The 18,087-nt window shown below is 47.4% G+C and overlaps 1 protein-coding gene across 6 annotated transcripts in view; it reads right to left on the reverse strand.

Moving 5' to 3' along the window:
• RRBP1 (ribosome binding protein 1) overlaps positions 1-18,087 on the reverse strand; it is a 55,461-nt gene that overhangs the window by 33,212 nt on the left and 4,162 nt on the right. For all 6 annotated transcript variants that reach the window (XM_048842484.2, XM_048842487.2, XM_048842485.2 and 3 more), the window contains exon 2: positions 5,210-5,908. In XM_048842484.2, the coding sequence (XP_048698441.2) occupies positions 5,210-5,888 (679 nt within the window). In that variant the 5' untranslated portion in view covers positions 5,889-5,908. The remainder of the gene's footprint in view (positions 1-5,209; positions 5,909-18,087) is intronic.

Here is an 18,087-nt window from a genome sequence, read left to right on the forward strand (position 1 = left end):
AACACCACTAGTCTTGCTGGAAAAGAATTTGAGATGGTTTCTTTATATAGGAGCATTGCAGCAAACAGCTCGGGATCCAAGTGTTAAATCGCAGCAAAATTATGTCACAGCCCAGAAGCCTTTTAAAAGGCGAGGGACTGCAGAACTAGTGACTGCATGCCAATAGCTTCGGGGGGGGGTAAAAAGAAATTCTGGAGACCCCGCAGCCCAGCAAGAACTGGAGAAGAGAAGACAGGGGAGCAGAAAGCAGGGACCCCGCCCTTCCCCCTCCGCCCAGCAACGAGGCTGGGAGCCAGAGGAACAAGAAAGCGATTGTTGATCTGGGAACAGGTTCTGCAACCCACCAAGGCCCCCAAAAGCAGCCCCAGCCAGTCCAGGAGACCCCCTACCCCAGGGAGTCCCAGCCCAGATCAGTGTATGGGGGAGGAGCTTTCTTCCCCCGCCCCCCATGAAAAAGTAGGGTTGGGCCCAGATAGGTAATGGCAGGGGTGGGGGGAGAAGCAGGCCACAGAGCAGTCTGCAGGATAGGGCTGTCACCAGGCTCGCCCCTTTTCTGAGGCCACTGTCCTGGGAAATCTCAGACTTTAAAGGCCAGAAGGGACCATCGTGAGCTGACCTGCACCTCGCAGGCCTCAGTACACACCACCAGCTGCCTGGCTTTAGGGACTCAGGATCATGCCCCTGGTTTTGTTCTTCAAAGGTGGCAACCCTCCCACAGGGGCAGGGTTAAACTGATCGGGATTGGGGGGGGGGGGAAGGGGGAAGAAGATGAGACCAGTGAATGAGGGGAGAATTTGAGCAGGAGGGGTCAAGTGTTGACAATGGGAAGCAGCCAGAGAACAGGCATTCCCCAGGCCAGTCTGGCCCAGCCGTTCCCTGTGCTCCTCTCCTCTTGCTCCTGAAGCATGAGCTGCCCAAGCACTGGCAGGAGCTGATCTTCTCCTTCCTGGCCATGCTCTCTTTCCCCGTGAGCCCGCCCGTCGGAGGTCAGCGCAGCTGGGGCAAGAGGGCCGTGCTGGCAAGAAGCAGGGTTGCTTCAGAGATCACCCCTCGGGGCAGAGAGCAGCACTCAGGAGAACCCAGCCGCACCAGGAGCGGAGAAATAAGCGGGTGACCCACCTCAGGAGAGCCCCAGCCAGCACGGGCGCATGATGGGGCAGGAGAGCGCAAGGCTCCAGGGAGACATGCAGCAGCAGCCGATTGGGTGAAGGCCAGTGGGTGCTCGGCAGAGCCGTGCGTCAAGCAGGCCACAGGGGTCAGGAAGGAAAAGGCACCAGTGGGCACGTCACACAGGGCAGGAAATTCTTCACAGCCCTAAGCTATGTAGCTAGGGCAACCTAAGTGTTAGGTGCAGACCAGGCTTAAGTGATTTGCCCAAGGTTACACAAGAAACCCATGGCAGAGCAGGGATTTGAACCCAAGTCTTAGGCTAGTGCACCACCACTGGGCCATCCTCCTTCCATTTCCCCGTCTCAGCTTTGAGTTTAACTAAAAATCATCAGAAACTCGTCTGGCTCGGACTGAATAGCCATCCAACGCCCATAATACTTTGTCTTCCCATTACACCGACAGACGTGTAAGAAGTGACAGTTCTCAATCCTCCCAACTTTGCTTCACAGCCAATGAGGCAGCGAGCCTCTGGCCACTTCCTACTCTCTTTCGCTTTCTGTGTCACGTCTTGGGGCACTGTGGAGAATTCTTCTTCAACAAGGCATGGGGAAGAAAAGTGATCCAAACCGAGAGGAGATGGACCTCCTACTAGCTGCTACTACTTCTAGCAAGCATCCAGAGCTTAAAATATTGGTTTTGTTCCATCTTCAGTTTTAAGGCAGGGGACAAGCACACCCAAAAATCCTGTATTTTGGGGGGGCATGAGGAGAATGAGGATGGAGAGTCACCGGTAGTCCCCACACCCAAAGAAACTGATGCTAGCTGTCTGTTTTTAGTAGGGGCTCTGACATTACGGAGAGCTGTAGAGAGGTTTCAAAATAGCCAGACATTCCTCTATCAGAGTTAGATAAACGTTACCGCCCTCCAAAAGTGAGGAATGTGGACTAAAAGCTTGATACCAGATGAACCGTGGTTTTGTTTAGGCATTAAATACTTAACGCTGAGAAGCCAAGAACTTTTCACGCCCACATGGGCATTCAGCGGCACTAACGCACACAGTAACGCTAATCCTGGTTTGAAACTTGGAAGGTTGCTGATCCTCCAGGATGACAGGGCTAGCTTTAGGCCTACCCCTTGCATTTTAAGTTTGCACCTTTCGTTGCATCTCTGTTTTAATGATAAAGGATCTAGATGCATACTAACTTATGCTCAGGTTCTGTTGGAACTCATGGGTAAGGAAGAAAGGGGCAAAAATGCACTACACACAAGGGGTGAAAACACGGCCCCAGTTCAAGTCAGTGGCAAGACTCCCGTGGAGTTAATGGAGACAGCGTTTCACTGGGTCTTCGTCCACAGCTAAGAGATCAAAGGGATAGTATTATAATAGCCGGTACACTTTCTGCTTCCGAACGCCGAGGTCCTGATCCGTCACATGACACTTTTGCTACCTCTTCCCTAAAGGGGTAGAACCACAACGAACACATTGAAGGTTACTCAGTGCCTCTTAGTCCAGATATGGGCAGCTCAGTGCAGCTACTTATGCCAAATAAAAACACAGTAGCCAGAGCACTGTTCTGAGCTTTGAGGCGCGGCCATGAAACGGCTGCTCCTTCTATACCGAGATGTCACTACATGGCACACCAACTGCAGGGCTGCTAGGTTTAGGAAGCAGTTTTGCAAGTCAGTGGGAGTCTTCCCCTCAACTTCAGTGGACTTTGGATCAGGTCGCATATTTATTATGGGTCAGACAAGCTCCATTCTGTTCTCCAAAACGGGACCTCCTAGCAGGCACTGGCTTTGCAGTAACCACACACTTCTCACATGGAAACAGCTTTCAGGAGCATTGGCCTTTGGAGATGAACTGCTCCCCACCTCAGCTGTACCTGGCATTTTGGGGTGGAAATATGCTTTGGGCAAAATCCGTTTCACAGGAAGATTTTTGGGGAGTGGAAGAGGAGGAGAATGGGAACACATTTTTAAAGTAGTCTAGGCTTACTGCATCTGTACATAATAGGGTTGCAGCAAAAGCCAGCTGAAGAAATTATGCTTGGCAAGACAGCCCAGTGGACCAGGAAGGAGACGAATTCGAGGACTGGAGGTAGGAGGTGAAGGTCACTTTTGAGCTTGCTCAGTGGACATCTGCCAAGGTTCTGAGCTATAGTTGAGTGACAACATCTGTCTCACCGCTGCGTACTTTCTGCCGAGCGAGGTTGCCCCTCCCAGCCGCAGACGTCCAAGTAGTTTATATGCAGGAGATTTAAGCACACAACATGCTGCTACTTTGTTGGGCTCGGAGAACAACATGGACACTAAGAATCACAACTCTTGCTGTCACCACGGCCATCTACAATATCCCAGGCTTCCATTTAAAGAGAGTGCTTCAGTGTTCCCGTTTGCACAAGGCACAGACGTAGCCATTAGAAACAGAGGCTTCTGTGGGAGTTAGCTCGTTAGCCCACCTTGGGGAAACCGTCTCTGCAGAGCAGCTGAAAAATTTGTCCCCTACCGCGTTGCCGCAAGACAGGAAAAAGCCTCCATAAGCCAGGAAAGTGAATGGATTATACAGGAATAAAGTGAAACTAGCCTGTGTCAAGGTGCCTAGTGCAAGGAAGAGAGACACCTTTGTAATATGTGTTAACATTTTCAGAAAACACTGCTCTCAAACACAAAGTGCTTTTCGCCCTCCCAGTGGATTTACAGCAGTCTTACATGTAAGACTAGCAGACACTTCAGAATGAAGCGTCATTCTCAGGTTTTAAGAGGAAGTGGGGAAGCCTGAACGTTAAGATTCCAACAGCAGAACTGTTACACTGGGCACGTGCAGTATCCTCTATTCTGCTTAGCCTGTGCAATTTGTTACTGGTCAAACCAGAAAAAGGAAACAATGCTACCAGCCTCTTCAGTATTGAGGAATGAAGAAGAAATACTGCCTTTCCTGAACATTTACTGCAGTCAAGAGAGTCTCAGAAGCCAGAATTCTCTGACCTATTCCTTCGCAGCGTAGGCTCAGTGGACACCAAAATAATCTGAAGACAAAGAAGTAAGCCAATAAGAATTTAAAGACGTTCTAACTTCCTGCCTCTCCAAAGCATGTTCGTGCTTTGCTTCCTTCCAGTTACAATTTAATGAGAGGAGGAGTTCCTGCCGTGCACAGTAGCAGTTTCTGAGCAGTAACCAAATGCAAAACATTCGTCCTCCCAGACAAAACCCAGCTTGCTTTCAGGATACAGAAGGATAAGGTGCTCCTTCTTTGCTATGTATAGCAGTACTCAGCCTTTGCATGGGCAGGTCCGCCTTAGTGGGATTGCTTTCATTACAGAGGTTGTCAACCAACTAGCCTGATCACCTTCAGGATAAAAATGCAACAGGCACCTGTCCCTTATAAGGATCAGTAAGAAACAATCCACACATGCCCTCTACCTTCAGGCTTGCTTCTTACAAGGTGGCACAATGTCTAAGCAGGGGTCTCCCCCTTTCCTGGGACAGGTAGAAGAGAGAATACAAGTCTCCCCATCAACCCACTCGTTCTGCATTTGTGCAGGTTTTCAAGGTGTTCAGGTACCTGTGATGAGCATGTTACAAATACCTACATGACTTAAGCGGTCAGACTCAGGCATTCAGATCCAAGGAAATAGACTCAAAGACTTTAAGGCCAGAAGGCACCATCATGATCATCTAGTCTGACCTCCTGCACGTTGCAGGCTGCAAAACCTCACCCGCCCAAACAAAACAGGAAAAAAAAAAAAAGTCAGAGTGAGAAGCCAGCTCCAAGCACACAGAAGCACCAACACAAGATGCTGTATTTAAAAAAAAAAAAAAAAAAGAGGCACTGAATCAAGAAATGGAGGCTGTGGTCGAGTTTCACAGAGAGGAACCCAAGCCACTGAGGCTTTCCCAGTCTAATAAGAGCGCCACACACGTAACCAGCCCTTCAAAACCAGCCTCCCGAGGCAACACAGCCATTTCGAGGCAAGTCCACAGCGGAGGAAGGGGGCATTCCCCCTCTGTGCCTCACGCAACATACCCATGCTCAGTGTCCCCACCACATAGCGGCTCTGGTGACATGCCGTAAGGACACTTGCAGGAGTCAAATACTTACTCAGCTCGCTCTTCTTCTTGGCCACAGCCTTCTTCTTGGCAGCTCCATCGTGCTTTGGCTCTTCTTGGGTTACCAGAGCTTCCGCTTTTTTGACAGCGACAGAATTAACTACGGGAGCACTTTGTAGTGTGCCGACCGGTGGGACAGCCACAATGGGCACTTCTTTGGCAGCTACTTCCAAGACTGGAGAAGATTTTGAGACAGCGACTGATGGCGAAGTAACAAGTGGGGGAGCTGGCTCAACCTTGGCCACCTTCTTTTCCTTCTTCTTCTTGTCTTTAGGGGACGGGGCAGGTTTCTCCTTCTCCTGAGCGGGAGCCAAAACTGCCAGAATAGGAGACTCACTGATCACTGGTTCACACATCGCAATAGGTTCAGGGTCTACTTCCTTGGGAGCGTCAGTCACGTCCTGAACCAGTTCCTGCTCAGGTATTTTCCCATTCGGTTTCTCCTCTTTTTTCTTGGCCCTTCCTTTCTTCTCAACAGGTTTCTCTTTCTTTTTCTTCTCCACTTTGTGCTGCTGGGTTCTCTCGAGCTCCTTGCGTTGCTTAGCCAGGGCTTCCTCATAAGAGGTCTCCTTCATGGAGAAGGTGGACACCAGGAAGATCCCAATAGCTGAAATCACCATGAAACCGCCAAAGACCATAACACCCAGCGTCTGAGGATCGTACAAATCCATCCTGGCTTACTTCTCTCTATCTGCAAGAGGCAAAAACAAGAGTTAGTGCCAAGATACAGCTTCCCAGCACCAGATCTGTTGCAGTGGAGGTGGGGAGGAGGGTACGCGTGTGCTTGTTTTTATTACAGAGCCACCAAAGAGAGAGGCCCCATTATTCTAAGCACTGTACAAAATGCAGAAGAAAATCCACATCCCAGCAAGCTACAAAACTAGGTGTGGGTCAGACTGGAAAAGATGTGGTGAAGAACAGCTTAAATGAGTTGATTTCTTAGGCTAAAGTCAGCCAATGGATCTAGAGGTTTTAAAGAAGCTCATTCATTACACAATGTCCAAGTGTGCGCATAGTAGGATAAAACCAGGACATGAGTCGTCGTCTTGTACTCCTTCCCTGCCAGGTCTAGAGAACCCAGAAACACGTTCAGCATTTTAGATGCTAAAGGGAAATAACCATTTGCAATCAGGTAAAATTTTTCACACTATCTTTTAGCAATGGAATGCTACCTTACTGGTATACAGTATCATAGAAGTGTAGGGCTGGAGGGTCCCCAGGACACCATCTAATCCATTCCAACATACACGCACGATCTGAGGCAGAACCAAGTATACCCAGATTATCCCTGACAGGTGTTTGTCCAGCCATTTCTTAAAAAAACCTCCAAAAGAAGCCAATGTTGAGACTTCTCCGCATGTTCCCTGTTACAGCCAAGTGGGTATTAATAACCCACAACAAGAATTATTCTCTGCAGCAGCATATAATCCTCACTATACACATTAGAGCCAGTCCTTTAATTATAATCTGATGCTGGAGACCTGTGTTAGACACAAAATAAAAGTACAAGTCCCAGTTATTCTGTGTGGGTACAGCCAGTCTCCAGGCATGAAACTGCATGAAGATAAATACATACATTTGACTGCTAAACTAACCAAATCTAGCAGTGCAAAGCAGAGACCCCAGCCTGTATTCTTGATTTTTATTACACTTCTCCCTACCCCAAGCTTGTTTCATAAGGGACGTATCAACACCTCCCGCCCCCCTGTGCTAGTTTATTCAAACAACAGCAGGGACGTGTTTCAGTTACGGAGGTTATAAAACACAAGTTAGAGCTGCCATGCCTATGCAGCATGCAGGGCTGCCTCCTGGCCGACTCCCTCCGCTGTAATCCATCGGGCTACAAACGTTCAAAAGCAGAAGCCAGGGTCAGTTCACGCAAAGCTGCCAATCTTGCCTCTGCAGATGCCCCCTAGGCTGTGGGGGATTCCCTCCACCCTGGATCTAGTGGAGGGGCGGGGTGGGGCGGGGGAGCATGCCGTTCACAGCTGCACGGGGTGGAGCCTGCCCTACATTGTGTTGCCCGGGCACAGTGGCAATTACACAGACACACACGTTGCCAGCTTAGAGTCAAGGTTGCTCAAGTGTATTTCCTCGAGATAGAAGCCCTAAAAGACAATAAATGGTATGTTAAGGCAACGGTCACACATGACACCAGTGAGCCCACGGCCAGCACAACTCTCACCCCACACTCGCTGTCAATTCAGCCAGGCCCTCGGCATACAGCAAGAGCCAAGACACACACTGCAACTCACAACTAAAGCCAGAAGGGACCGTTCGGATCACCTAGTCAGACCTCCCTGCAAAGCACAGGTCACCTAACCTCACCCAGTGGTTCTTGCAGCCAGCCCATACTTCCGATTAACCTACAGCACGTAGATCAAAAAGATAGCCAGCTTTGATTTAAAGACTGCAAGCGACGGAGAATCCACCACTGCAGAGTTGCCAACCCTCCAAGATTGGCCTGGAGTCTCTAAGATTAATCTTTAAAGGAGTGGAAGGGCGCATGGCAGAGCTCAGGCCAGCCCCCAGGGGGGAGTTGGGAAGGGAGCGTCACCTAGCCCCGCTCTGCCCCCAGCTACAGCCCAGCCCGCCCCCAGCCCAGCTCCACCTTAAGTCCCAGTTCCTCCCGCATCTCCAGTTCTGCCCCCGGCTCTGCCTTCAGCCCGAGCTCCTCTGCTGAACCAACTGTACAGTAATGCGGGGGGCGTGGGGGGCACGCTGACAGATTCCACTACTGGTAAGGTGGAGAGGGGGTCACAACAGGACAGGTTTGGACACCACTGCTTTAAAGATTGTGTCATGTGATGAAACCTCCAGGAAATATGTCCAGCCAAAACTGACAACCCTAAGTTGTTCCGACGGTTAATTACCTTCACCGTGAAAAATCTGCAACTTAAATTCAGGTTAGAAATGTCTAGCTTCAGTTTCGAGCCACTGGATTTCGCTGCGCCTTTTTGCGGTAGGTTATAGAGCCCTCTGCTATCAAAAATCTTTCCCCTCCCTCCCCCAGTACTCGTAGGCACAACCAAGTCACCTCTTAACACTCTCTGGGATCTGCTGCAGATAACTGAGCTTCTGAAGTCTCACTAAAAAGTCATGTTTTCCAGACGACGAGTCATTCCAGCAGCTCTTTTCAAGATCCTTTCTGAAGCGCTGACAACAGAACTGGACACAATTTTCCAGTCCCTGAATTACTTTCAGTTTGATTCACTATACAGCGTTGCAAAATGTGTATACAGGGCTACGCTGATTAGAGGGGCCACTGCCACATTCCCCAGAATAACGGACATTCCAGTAGGTCTGGGAACGGCATAGGCCCGCTCCTGCCTGCGTGCCCCTGTAACTTCACACACAGAGTCCACGTGCGGTCCCACCGCACAGAGAGTGCCTTTTTCAGAGCCTGCTGCTCGGCCCCCACTGGCGTGACTGTGTCCACGCAGTGTATGTAAGGTCACGCCAGTGGGACAGAAAGTGACATTCCCCATGCACTGTGATAATGATACCGGACATCCAGTACCGGACAGGGAAAAGCCGGTCCAAAAACACGACGAGACAGCTTCAAACTGGACAAATGGCCAGCCTACTGTTGATGTATGGTTCTTTATCAATGTGGATGAAAATCCAATTTTATCTAAATTGGAATTTTAAAAAAAAATTACTTTAAATTACATATTTTTTTAAAAACAGCTTATTCGCAAATTCAATTTGAAATTGACAACCTATGTTAAGGTCTAAACTTACTATTGCTTATTACTCATTTAAATACATTTTATAAAGGCTGCACCAAGGAGCACTCCTCAAGTTTTAATGAGCTAAAGCGTGCTACTGTTTTAGTTTATAAAGAATTGGGATGGAGGGACAAGACACCTTTAAACTTCTGATATCAACTCAAGCTTTATAAATATGACACAATGTCATATCCTGCAGGATGTAATTATTTTCAGCCTTTCCAATGGAGCGAATGCTGTTATTTACATTTCCCCAAGGCTCAGTACTTGGAGTTTGCTGCGCAGGAAAGCTCTTGGTTTCAGTTCTGCAAGCATAGGCAGAGAATATTTTCTTTAAACTTGAGAAACTGATTGGGAGTTTAAGCAGCAGGAAAGCTTGTTTCTTCAAGTCTATAAAAGGGGGTGGCGGGGAGAACAGTTCGAAGAGGATGAGTGTGACGGGTTCGGCCACAGAAACCCCCTTGGGACTGTCACCCGATGTGCTGGAATTACCTCTGAGCCCGTTTTCCCTACCAGCTTGGGACTCCAGAACCCTGCCTTGTTGAGCCAGACACACTAGCCTGCTGGAGCACAGACCCAGGTCAGGTCCACGCTACCAAAGCTGCAGACTTTAACCGAAACTGCTCAGTAGGTCACCTAGCTCCAGGACCCAGCTCTCAATGGGATCCAAACCCCAAATAAATCCATTTTACTCTGCATAAAGCTTATACAGGGTAAAGTCATAAATTGTCCACCCTCTATAACACTGATGGAAAGATATGCACAGCTGTTTGCTCCTCCAGGTATGAATCACTTACTCTGGTTTCATTAATAAACAAAAGTGATTTTATTAAGAATAAAAAGTAGGATTTAAGTGGTTTCAAGTGATGACAGAACAAAGTAAGTCACCAAGAAAAATAAAGCAAGAACATGCAAATCTAAGCCTAATACATTAAGAAACCGATTACAGGTAAAATCTCACCCTCAGAGATGTTCCAATAAACGTCTTTCACAGACTAGAGTCCTTCCTAGTCTGAGCCCAATCCTTTCCCCTGGTACAGTCCTTGTTGGTTCCAGCAGCCATCTCAGGTGGAAAGTAGCGGTGTTCTCATGACTGGCCACCCCCTTTGTTCTGCTCCACCCCTTTTTATAGCCTTGGCACACGGCGGAAATCTTGTGTCTCTCTGGGTCCCCACCCCTCCTTCTAAATGGAAAAGCACCAGGTTTAAGAGGGATTCCAGTATCAGGTGGCATGTTCACATGTCCTGTGAGACCCCAGCCTCCATTCTTTCAGGGCTGGCCCGCACATATTCAGGAAGGTTTGCAAGTAAACAGAGCCATTTACAAGTCACTGATTCTGAAGCACCCTTATTGGCTTCCACTTAACATCAGTAATACAAGTTTATATCTTATTCTCCTAACCCCAGACATAGAAATAATACATGCAAACAAATAGGCATGAACACACTCAGTGGATCATAAGCTTTGTAATGATACCTTACAAGAGACTTTCTGCATGAAGCATATTCCAGTTACATCATATTCACACTCATAAGCATATTTCCATAAAATATTATGGAGTGCAACGTCACAACGAAATCTACTAAAATTCTAAAAACCCTGAAAGACATGAATTTTCAAAAAGCATTCAGGCACCTAAATATGCTTCTGAAACAACTACTAAAGCATTTGTCTGCATCTTTAGGTGCCCAAACAACACAGAAAATCTGGCTCATACACCAAAAAAAAAAAAAAACACCACCAATCAATTCACTAACCACAGTTAAAATCTCCTGTATTTAATAAGTCAGTTTTAAATGCAAAATATGTTTTGATACACACATTTTCTTATGTACCCAGCACATGTAAAGGTAGTTTTTATTTAACTAATAAAAACAAATTTTAAAATGTTGTGGTGCATTTTTAATTGAATTCCAATTCCCATTCAAGTACAGCTTGACCCAAACCAAGTAATCCAGTAGAAAAGTGCGCCATTCACCAATTTCTAACCAAAAAAAAAATCTAAATGTGTGTGTGTTAAACTGCTTAAATAAGTGTGCATGGAAATAGTGTATCACACATGTAATAAAAAATAGCAACAAATTTATGTAAAGGATATATTTGGTTGTGAACAGATCAAATATTTGTCAAACAAACCAATGAGAATGAGACGCTTTTTAGAAAAATAAAAGGGCAAAACAAGATTAAAACCACTTATTTCAGTCAAGGTTTCCTCCTTCCTGGTTTAAAATGAATCCACCCTATTGTTTAGTACTGTGTTGCATAGATAATATGGTTACTAGATATTTACATTATGATTTTAAAAATACTATAATTTTAATTTAGTCAGTCAACTTGGCAGTCTTTTCCCATCCAGTGGATTGGTTAGGTCTCATGCTGTCGGCTGGTTACTGTAGAGGCTATCGAATGCATTATGCACCTCCAAGATGTTCTGTCCTGAACCAAAACTGGCACGTTACAAAGTCAGAGGTCTGTGAGGGACAGTTGTCTATTGACACTGTACAGCCCTTGTGTTTTAGGTCTTTTGGGGGGAAGGGAGAAGTTCTTTTCCATCCTGTTTTAAGTTGGTCAAAGCTGAAGAGGATTCTCACAGGGAAGTTGGTAGGCAAGCACTGGATGACTGAAAGAGCAGGACCTGTTTAGTTAGAAAATGGATCTAGTCATTTCACTTCAATTTGTACCATTTGATGTTTCCAATCATTTGGAGACACTTCATCTGAACAGTGTCCAACTTCTTTTCAGTCCCATAGGTCAGAATATTGACCACCAAAGCATTAAGTGTCCTCAGCTTCATCTCTCTACTCATCATTTTCAAGAGACGTTCTTAATGGAGGTGTCCCATTACTGCCGACACTTCTGAAGTATAGGCTTCAAGTTATTCCTTGATGCTGCCCAACCGAGCTGAGGTAGCTGAAATCACTGACAATCTCGACTGGGTGGTCGCTGTGACGAAGTGGGACTGTTCTTAATGTTTCCTCTGAACATTGTGGGGGTGCCTCAGTTTCCCCTATGCAGTTCTTAAGTATCTAGGTGGTGGGGTAAGGGTGTATGATCATTGCAGAGCCCTAGAGGGCAGGTGTGTGCAGGGGTCTGGACACAGAGAATGGCCGACACCCTGTTTCCTGGCAACTGATGGCCTGGGCCCTTCCCCCCCCCCCGCAAGGTGAAAGCTGAAGGGTTGGAGAACAAAGGAATCAGGTGACCTCCTGGCCCAGGAAAGGAACAAAGCCCAGAGGAGGAGGGGCTGGAGGGAGTTTCAGTTTGGCGCTGGCTGGGACATGGAGTGAAGTGCAGACGTGGTTGTCTGGCTCACTGCCCCCCAAAATGGACCCAGCTGAGGGGTCCCGTTCTCTGCACCTGCAAGCTCTGTTTTAGACCATGTTCCTGTCATCTAATAAACCTCTGTTTTACTGGCTGGCTGAGAGTCACGTCTGACTGCGAAGTTGGGGCGCAGGACCCTCTGGCTTCCCCAGGAGCCCCGCCTGAGCGGACTCGCTGGGGGAAGCGCACGGAGGGGCAGAGGATGCTGAATGCTCCGAGGTCAGACCCAGGAAGGTGGAAGCCGGGTGAGCTGTGTGTCCTGAAGACAGTCTTCTCACAGAAAGGAGACTTCCCCAGAGTCCTGACTGGCTTCATGGGGAGCAGGTCCAGAGCATCGCCCAGGGACTCTGTGACAGTTGCCCATTAGGATGCTAGAATCCGCAACGTATTCAAACTCCACAACCGGACAAGTTATGACTTTACCACAATTAATTTTCAGGCCAACTTTTGCTGCTGAGCTTTCCAAGCACCGCAACTAGGTCATCCATTGAGGTGACAACTTGTGCTAAGGCATCAGTAAAACTGACATCGGTGAATTTCTTATCAAGGCGCATTCCTAAAAATGCATTTACGTAGCGTCTAGTCAAACACGCAGCCTGTGACTGCACTGAAGAGCTCTGGGTGGCAACTCATCTTTGTCAAAAGCCAGTGTATGGTCTGATTGAAATGTTACTACTCCAAGTTATCATTAAATGAAGCAGCTTTGCATGTGCGGTGTGGCATGATTTTCAGTTCTTTGTCTCCCCGCAGGGCACACAGCACTGTTGAACCAACTGTGTTAGACAGAGCATTAGAATGGCAGTGCAGCAGTTATGATTTGCCTTGCTTTTCCAGTATGTGTGTTAAGAAAGCACACCTGAACCACCATAAACCCATGCTTGGTTGGGTTGGTTTTTTTTTTTTTTAAGCTATGTGCAAAATATGAAGGCAGAGGATCCAAGGCTGGAAAGAGGGATTAACTGATATGGGGGCAGAAGGGGAGCTACAGAATCAGTAGTGTTCAGAGCTCCCAGAAAGCCACGGATGCCCAGAGGAGAAAGCTTTAAACCAATATTCCAGCTTCCTCTGCCTGGTTCTCAGAACATCTCATGTGAAGCTGGAGGAACCCAATGACCTTACAGTGCCAGCTGGAGGAATTCTCCTCTGGGAATGTCAGTCTAGGTTGCAGCAAGGTCCATAGTACAGATTATTTAGTGGGAGAGTTGTGAAATTAAAACACTACAAGTCACATCTAACTTCCGCACAATTGACACTGCCATTTCATCAGCGTCTATCATTTGCTGGCTAATGAATGCTCCAAAACCAGTATAATGCTGTATTTCTAACATTCGTGACTGAGAAGAAAACAGGGTCTCTTCTCTTACCCATAATGCCTAGGAACTTGAGGTTCTTAAGAGTAGGTCACCAATCTGTTTCACAAAGTCCTTTTTTTAAAAGCATCTTCCCACATCTATCAGCCACCAGTGGTAGATTTAGATTTGTCAGTGACAAGTTTAAGAGTAATGACGCTGCCTTCCAACACAGGTTGATAGGGCACTGTCCTGAGACTCTGGACTCCTTCCCCAGTTCTGCTAGTGACCTGCTGGGTGACCCTGGGCAAGTCACTTCCCCTCCCCGTGCCTCAGTTTCCCCTCCCACGCTTTGTCTTGTTTATTTTGGTTGTAAACTCTTGAGGGCAAGAACGTCTTACTGCAGCAATGTCTTCATTGCCACAGTGTGTGAGCCAGGGCTTGTAAGGGAAGCCAGGCTCTCCCTCTCTCTGGGTTACAGTCCAGGGACCCTTGAATGGGCAGCCGAGGCCGGACTACAGATTTGTTGCTGCCTTCCCAGGATTACTTTCTGCCTCGCCTTGGGCCTTTGCTCCAGCCTCTTCCTGGGTTTCCAGCAGATCAGCCCTGCTCTCTCTCCCAGGCTCCCAGCAGCGTTTCCCAGCTCTGTCTGCCACCCAGCCGGTTCTGCTGCTGGCGAGTTTCCTCCCCTCCCAGGGCAGTCTCTGACTCAGCAGCCAGAACCCTGGGCGGGCTCACTTCCTGCCGCTTTGCTTCCCAGCTGCCTGGGTACCTTCCTCCAGCCAGGCTCTCACCCAGCTCAGCTCCCTGATCCTGGCCGCGCTTCTTCCCTGGAGAGAGAGACAGGGCTGCTCTCCTTCCTGGGCAGCGCTTTGAACTCCTCAGACCAAGCTTGACGTGTGCTCCACGCAAGGCCAGGCTGACTGCACCCCCGGGCTCTCATTAGCCCCCCAGGCCCAGTGTGGGGTTGGTACATCCCACCATAAACGCACACTAGTTATTTTGCTATTTAAAAACACGCCCCCCCCAACCTTTTCGGCCATAAGAACATGACCCACGTTTGTACAGCGCCTAACACACGGAAGCTCCATCTTGATGTTACCGCAATGCTAAACGTTACTGTTTCCAGCCCCACCATGTCTCCCATAGGATCACAGGGTTAGAAGGGACCACAAGGGTCATCTAGTCTCAAGCCACGTATATTTTAATTTGGATTCAGCCAGGAGACTTTGAAGCACACAGACAGACATTTGCTAGATGGGCTTGGGAGCAGGGAACCATCTATTTTGAGAGACAGGTCCAAGGTGTTTGAAAAGAAAAAACTTTTACTGCAAGAGTTACCAAATAAATTAGTCTGTAGAGCAGCAGTTCTCAAACTCCACTGCACCATGACCCCCCCTTCTGACAACAAATATTACTACACGGCCCCAGGAGGGGGGGGACCAAAGCTCAACACCCCTCCCCCCCAGCCCTGTGGGCCACAGCTGAAGCCCAAGGGCTTCTGCTCTGGGCAGGAGACACGTAACCTTAGGCCCCTTTCCCAGGGCCGAAGCCCTGGGGCGCCATGGGGCTCGGTCTTTTGCTTCGGCCTCGGCCCTAGGCCCCAGCAAGTCTAACACCAGCCTTGGCGACCGCAGTTTGAGAACCCCTTGCTGTACCGCTTAAGACATTCTACCCCTCCTTCCAGCTAATCATAGGCAACCTTAATTAGGAAGCTGCGCTGCTACTCCCTCGCTTCACAACAACATATACGACAACTACATTCAGCAGTGAGTTACACAGAGAGCCTCATTCCCTCAATTATACTCAAAGGAGGGCACACCAGTTTCTTGAGCAGACAGAAATAAGGCATTTTTAATAATCACTAGTCGATAGCCAACCTTAAGGTTTGTCCTCTCCAGCATATGAAGTCAAAGGGCCCAAGTCCTGCAGAGACTTCAGCAGAGACGTAAATACAACTCAAATGTATGTCTACACTCTATTAAATAACCCGGGACACAGCTGCAGCCGGCCCAGGTCAGCTGACTCTGGCTCATGCTACGGGGCAGTAAAGTTATACTGTAGTCGTTCAGGCTCGGACAAGGCGGGAGAGTCTCAGGGCCCAGGCTCCAGCCTGAGCCCAAACGTCTACACTACCCATTTTGCAGCCCCACAGCCAGAGCCAGGTGGCCCGGGCTCCGAGACTCGTTGCCATAGCAGGGTTTTTACTGCAGTGTAGACATAACAGCGTAGAATAATTTGGGGTAAGACTTTGCAAGACCTGGCCCTGAGTCAGTACAGATATACTGCATTATTATGACCATTAAAGTTGATGCTACATCTGCAGCTAAACAAAATTGCATGGTATCGTAGTGTATTTGAGTAGTTAGGACGAGACTGCATAATTAAGACTATACTGCAATGCATAAACAACTGGCAGAGTTAAAACTGTAGGTACTGCATTATTTCTCGACTTGTGCTTAGTCAGGCAACCTTAAAGTTTATGCTGTTTGAGAGACTCTTAAGTTTTTATTTCACATCACAATTTGAGCCATAAAGGGGACTTCTGTGCTCCTTGAGAGACATGTTTACTTAATTAATATTAAAGCATTTGTCTTCTTGTGGAGGTGAGGGAGAACACACGTCACCAGGGTAGTTTAGTTGGGCAGGACTGATGGTGGATTTTTAAGAGGTTAGTTTCATGTTCACCACACAAAATTACAGCTACATATTAAACTTTTTCCCCCCAAAATACTTATAAATTCAGCCCAAGATCACAGCCACACAAGAGAGAGAATTTCACATATAGATTTTCTTCTTGGGAAGGTTTGTGTGTGTGTGTGTTTGTGTTTGTGTGTTGTCTAGTATACCCACAAAACTAGTTCTTGTTCAGGCACTTGTTTGCACTAAAACAGAATAAGACTAGCAGGTATGATTTTGAGTTATGAAAAAGGAGATGGCTTTAATAGAAAGAAGTTAAATATGTGCACTACGCCCTTAAGAGTTTCTGAAAGAGGCAGGACTCCTCCACTAAATTACATGGAGTCCTGCCATCCCTAGTGAACCATCAAGTCTTTAGGACTAATCGTTTTAGGACATTAGTAAAGGCACCAGAAGTTTACTCTAAGCAACCTGACTATGGTGACTTCATAGCACACTGTGCTTACCCTAACACCAGCTCTTTTAAAGAAATGTGCATAATGATTTGGAAGCATTGTCTTTGCCTTTCCAAAGATGCCTACAGCAACGTGGTCATCATTAAAAACTCAGGCTCAATGGCTCTTTAATACAGAATGATGTAGGTTTCCAGGAGTAACTGACTTTCACAAATATCACACAGATTCTAGGTTAAGTGATCAACAACTACTTCAGAGCAGTATCCGTGATATTGCAGCTATTTCCTGTAGTTCGAGTGAGAGTGGATGCAGTATCTGGTATCACAGCATGGTAACCTTGGGCCAGTGCAATAATGCCAGAGATGAAGGAGCTCTTTTGTAATATAAAAGACGGCGCCATAATTCACAAAACAGTCCTAGTGACACCAGAGAGTGAAAGACACAAAACAAGGAGGAGGAGGAGTCTCCCAGGAGGAGTCTTCCAAGCGGATTTACTTGTGTTTAGCAGCATGACAATCAGGGATGATTTTAGCAGAACAGAAGCCAAAGCGTAACAATCAAAAAGTAAGTTCCAGTAGAATGACAAACTAAGACCTGATCCTGCAGAACTTTACTCACACTGGTAGTTGTTACTTATGATAGTTCCATTAACACCTGTTGAGAATAGGTGCATAAAAACTCTTCGTGCGAGTTAGTTTGCAGTAGCAGGTCAATGGCTATTAAGAAAGTCAACAACTCCGGGACAAGAAAACAGCTACACTTGATGTAGAAATTATGAGTGCCACGGAACTCCAACCCCACTCTAGTGGATGGAGGGGGGCTCCCCATTAGTTTTTAAAATGGAAGCCCCTAACCTTGTCAATTAGGAAAAAAAACACATTTAAAAAGTTGCACAACGGGTGGAGGGAGATTATTTATTGCAGAGAAAGTCATGTCTCAATGATCACACCCTCCACCCTTTGTTTTATTCTCACCATCAGTTGCGAGAGCAGCCCCCCACCCCAAAGGCTTTTGAAGTTAAAGTACACAAGGGGAAAAAAGAAGTTACACTTGAGCTACCAAGTGAACTGGAGTCACTCTCTGTCCAGCTCCACAGCCATGCATGACTGCAGGCAACAGAGACGCCTTTGGCTGACGGAGCCCCCTCAAAACAGGTTGAAAAGCAGATTTCACACAAATGCATGGAGGTGGATCCTGACTGACCATCCAAACCTTACGCTGAGTGTTCTGCTTCTTTGGCATCCTAGGAGACTGTCTCATTCTTCCAAACACAGGAGGCACCAATATGGTTTAAACAACCCAAGCCTGGAGCATTCAAAAGGGCAGTTACGGTCGCACTAGTCTTTACTCCCATTGCCCCATTAACATCACTAGGCTTCTGCCAAGAAGAGCAGAAGGGGGTGTGATCCTCATCCTGCAGATACATTCAAGGGA

The sequence above is a fragment of the Caretta caretta genome, chromosome 3 (assembly GCF_965140235.1).
Source record: "Caretta caretta isolate rCarCar2 chromosome 3, rCarCar1.hap1, whole genome shotgun sequence".
Classification (NCBI taxonomy): domain Eukaryota; kingdom Metazoa; phylum Chordata; order Testudines; family Cheloniidae; genus Caretta; species Caretta caretta.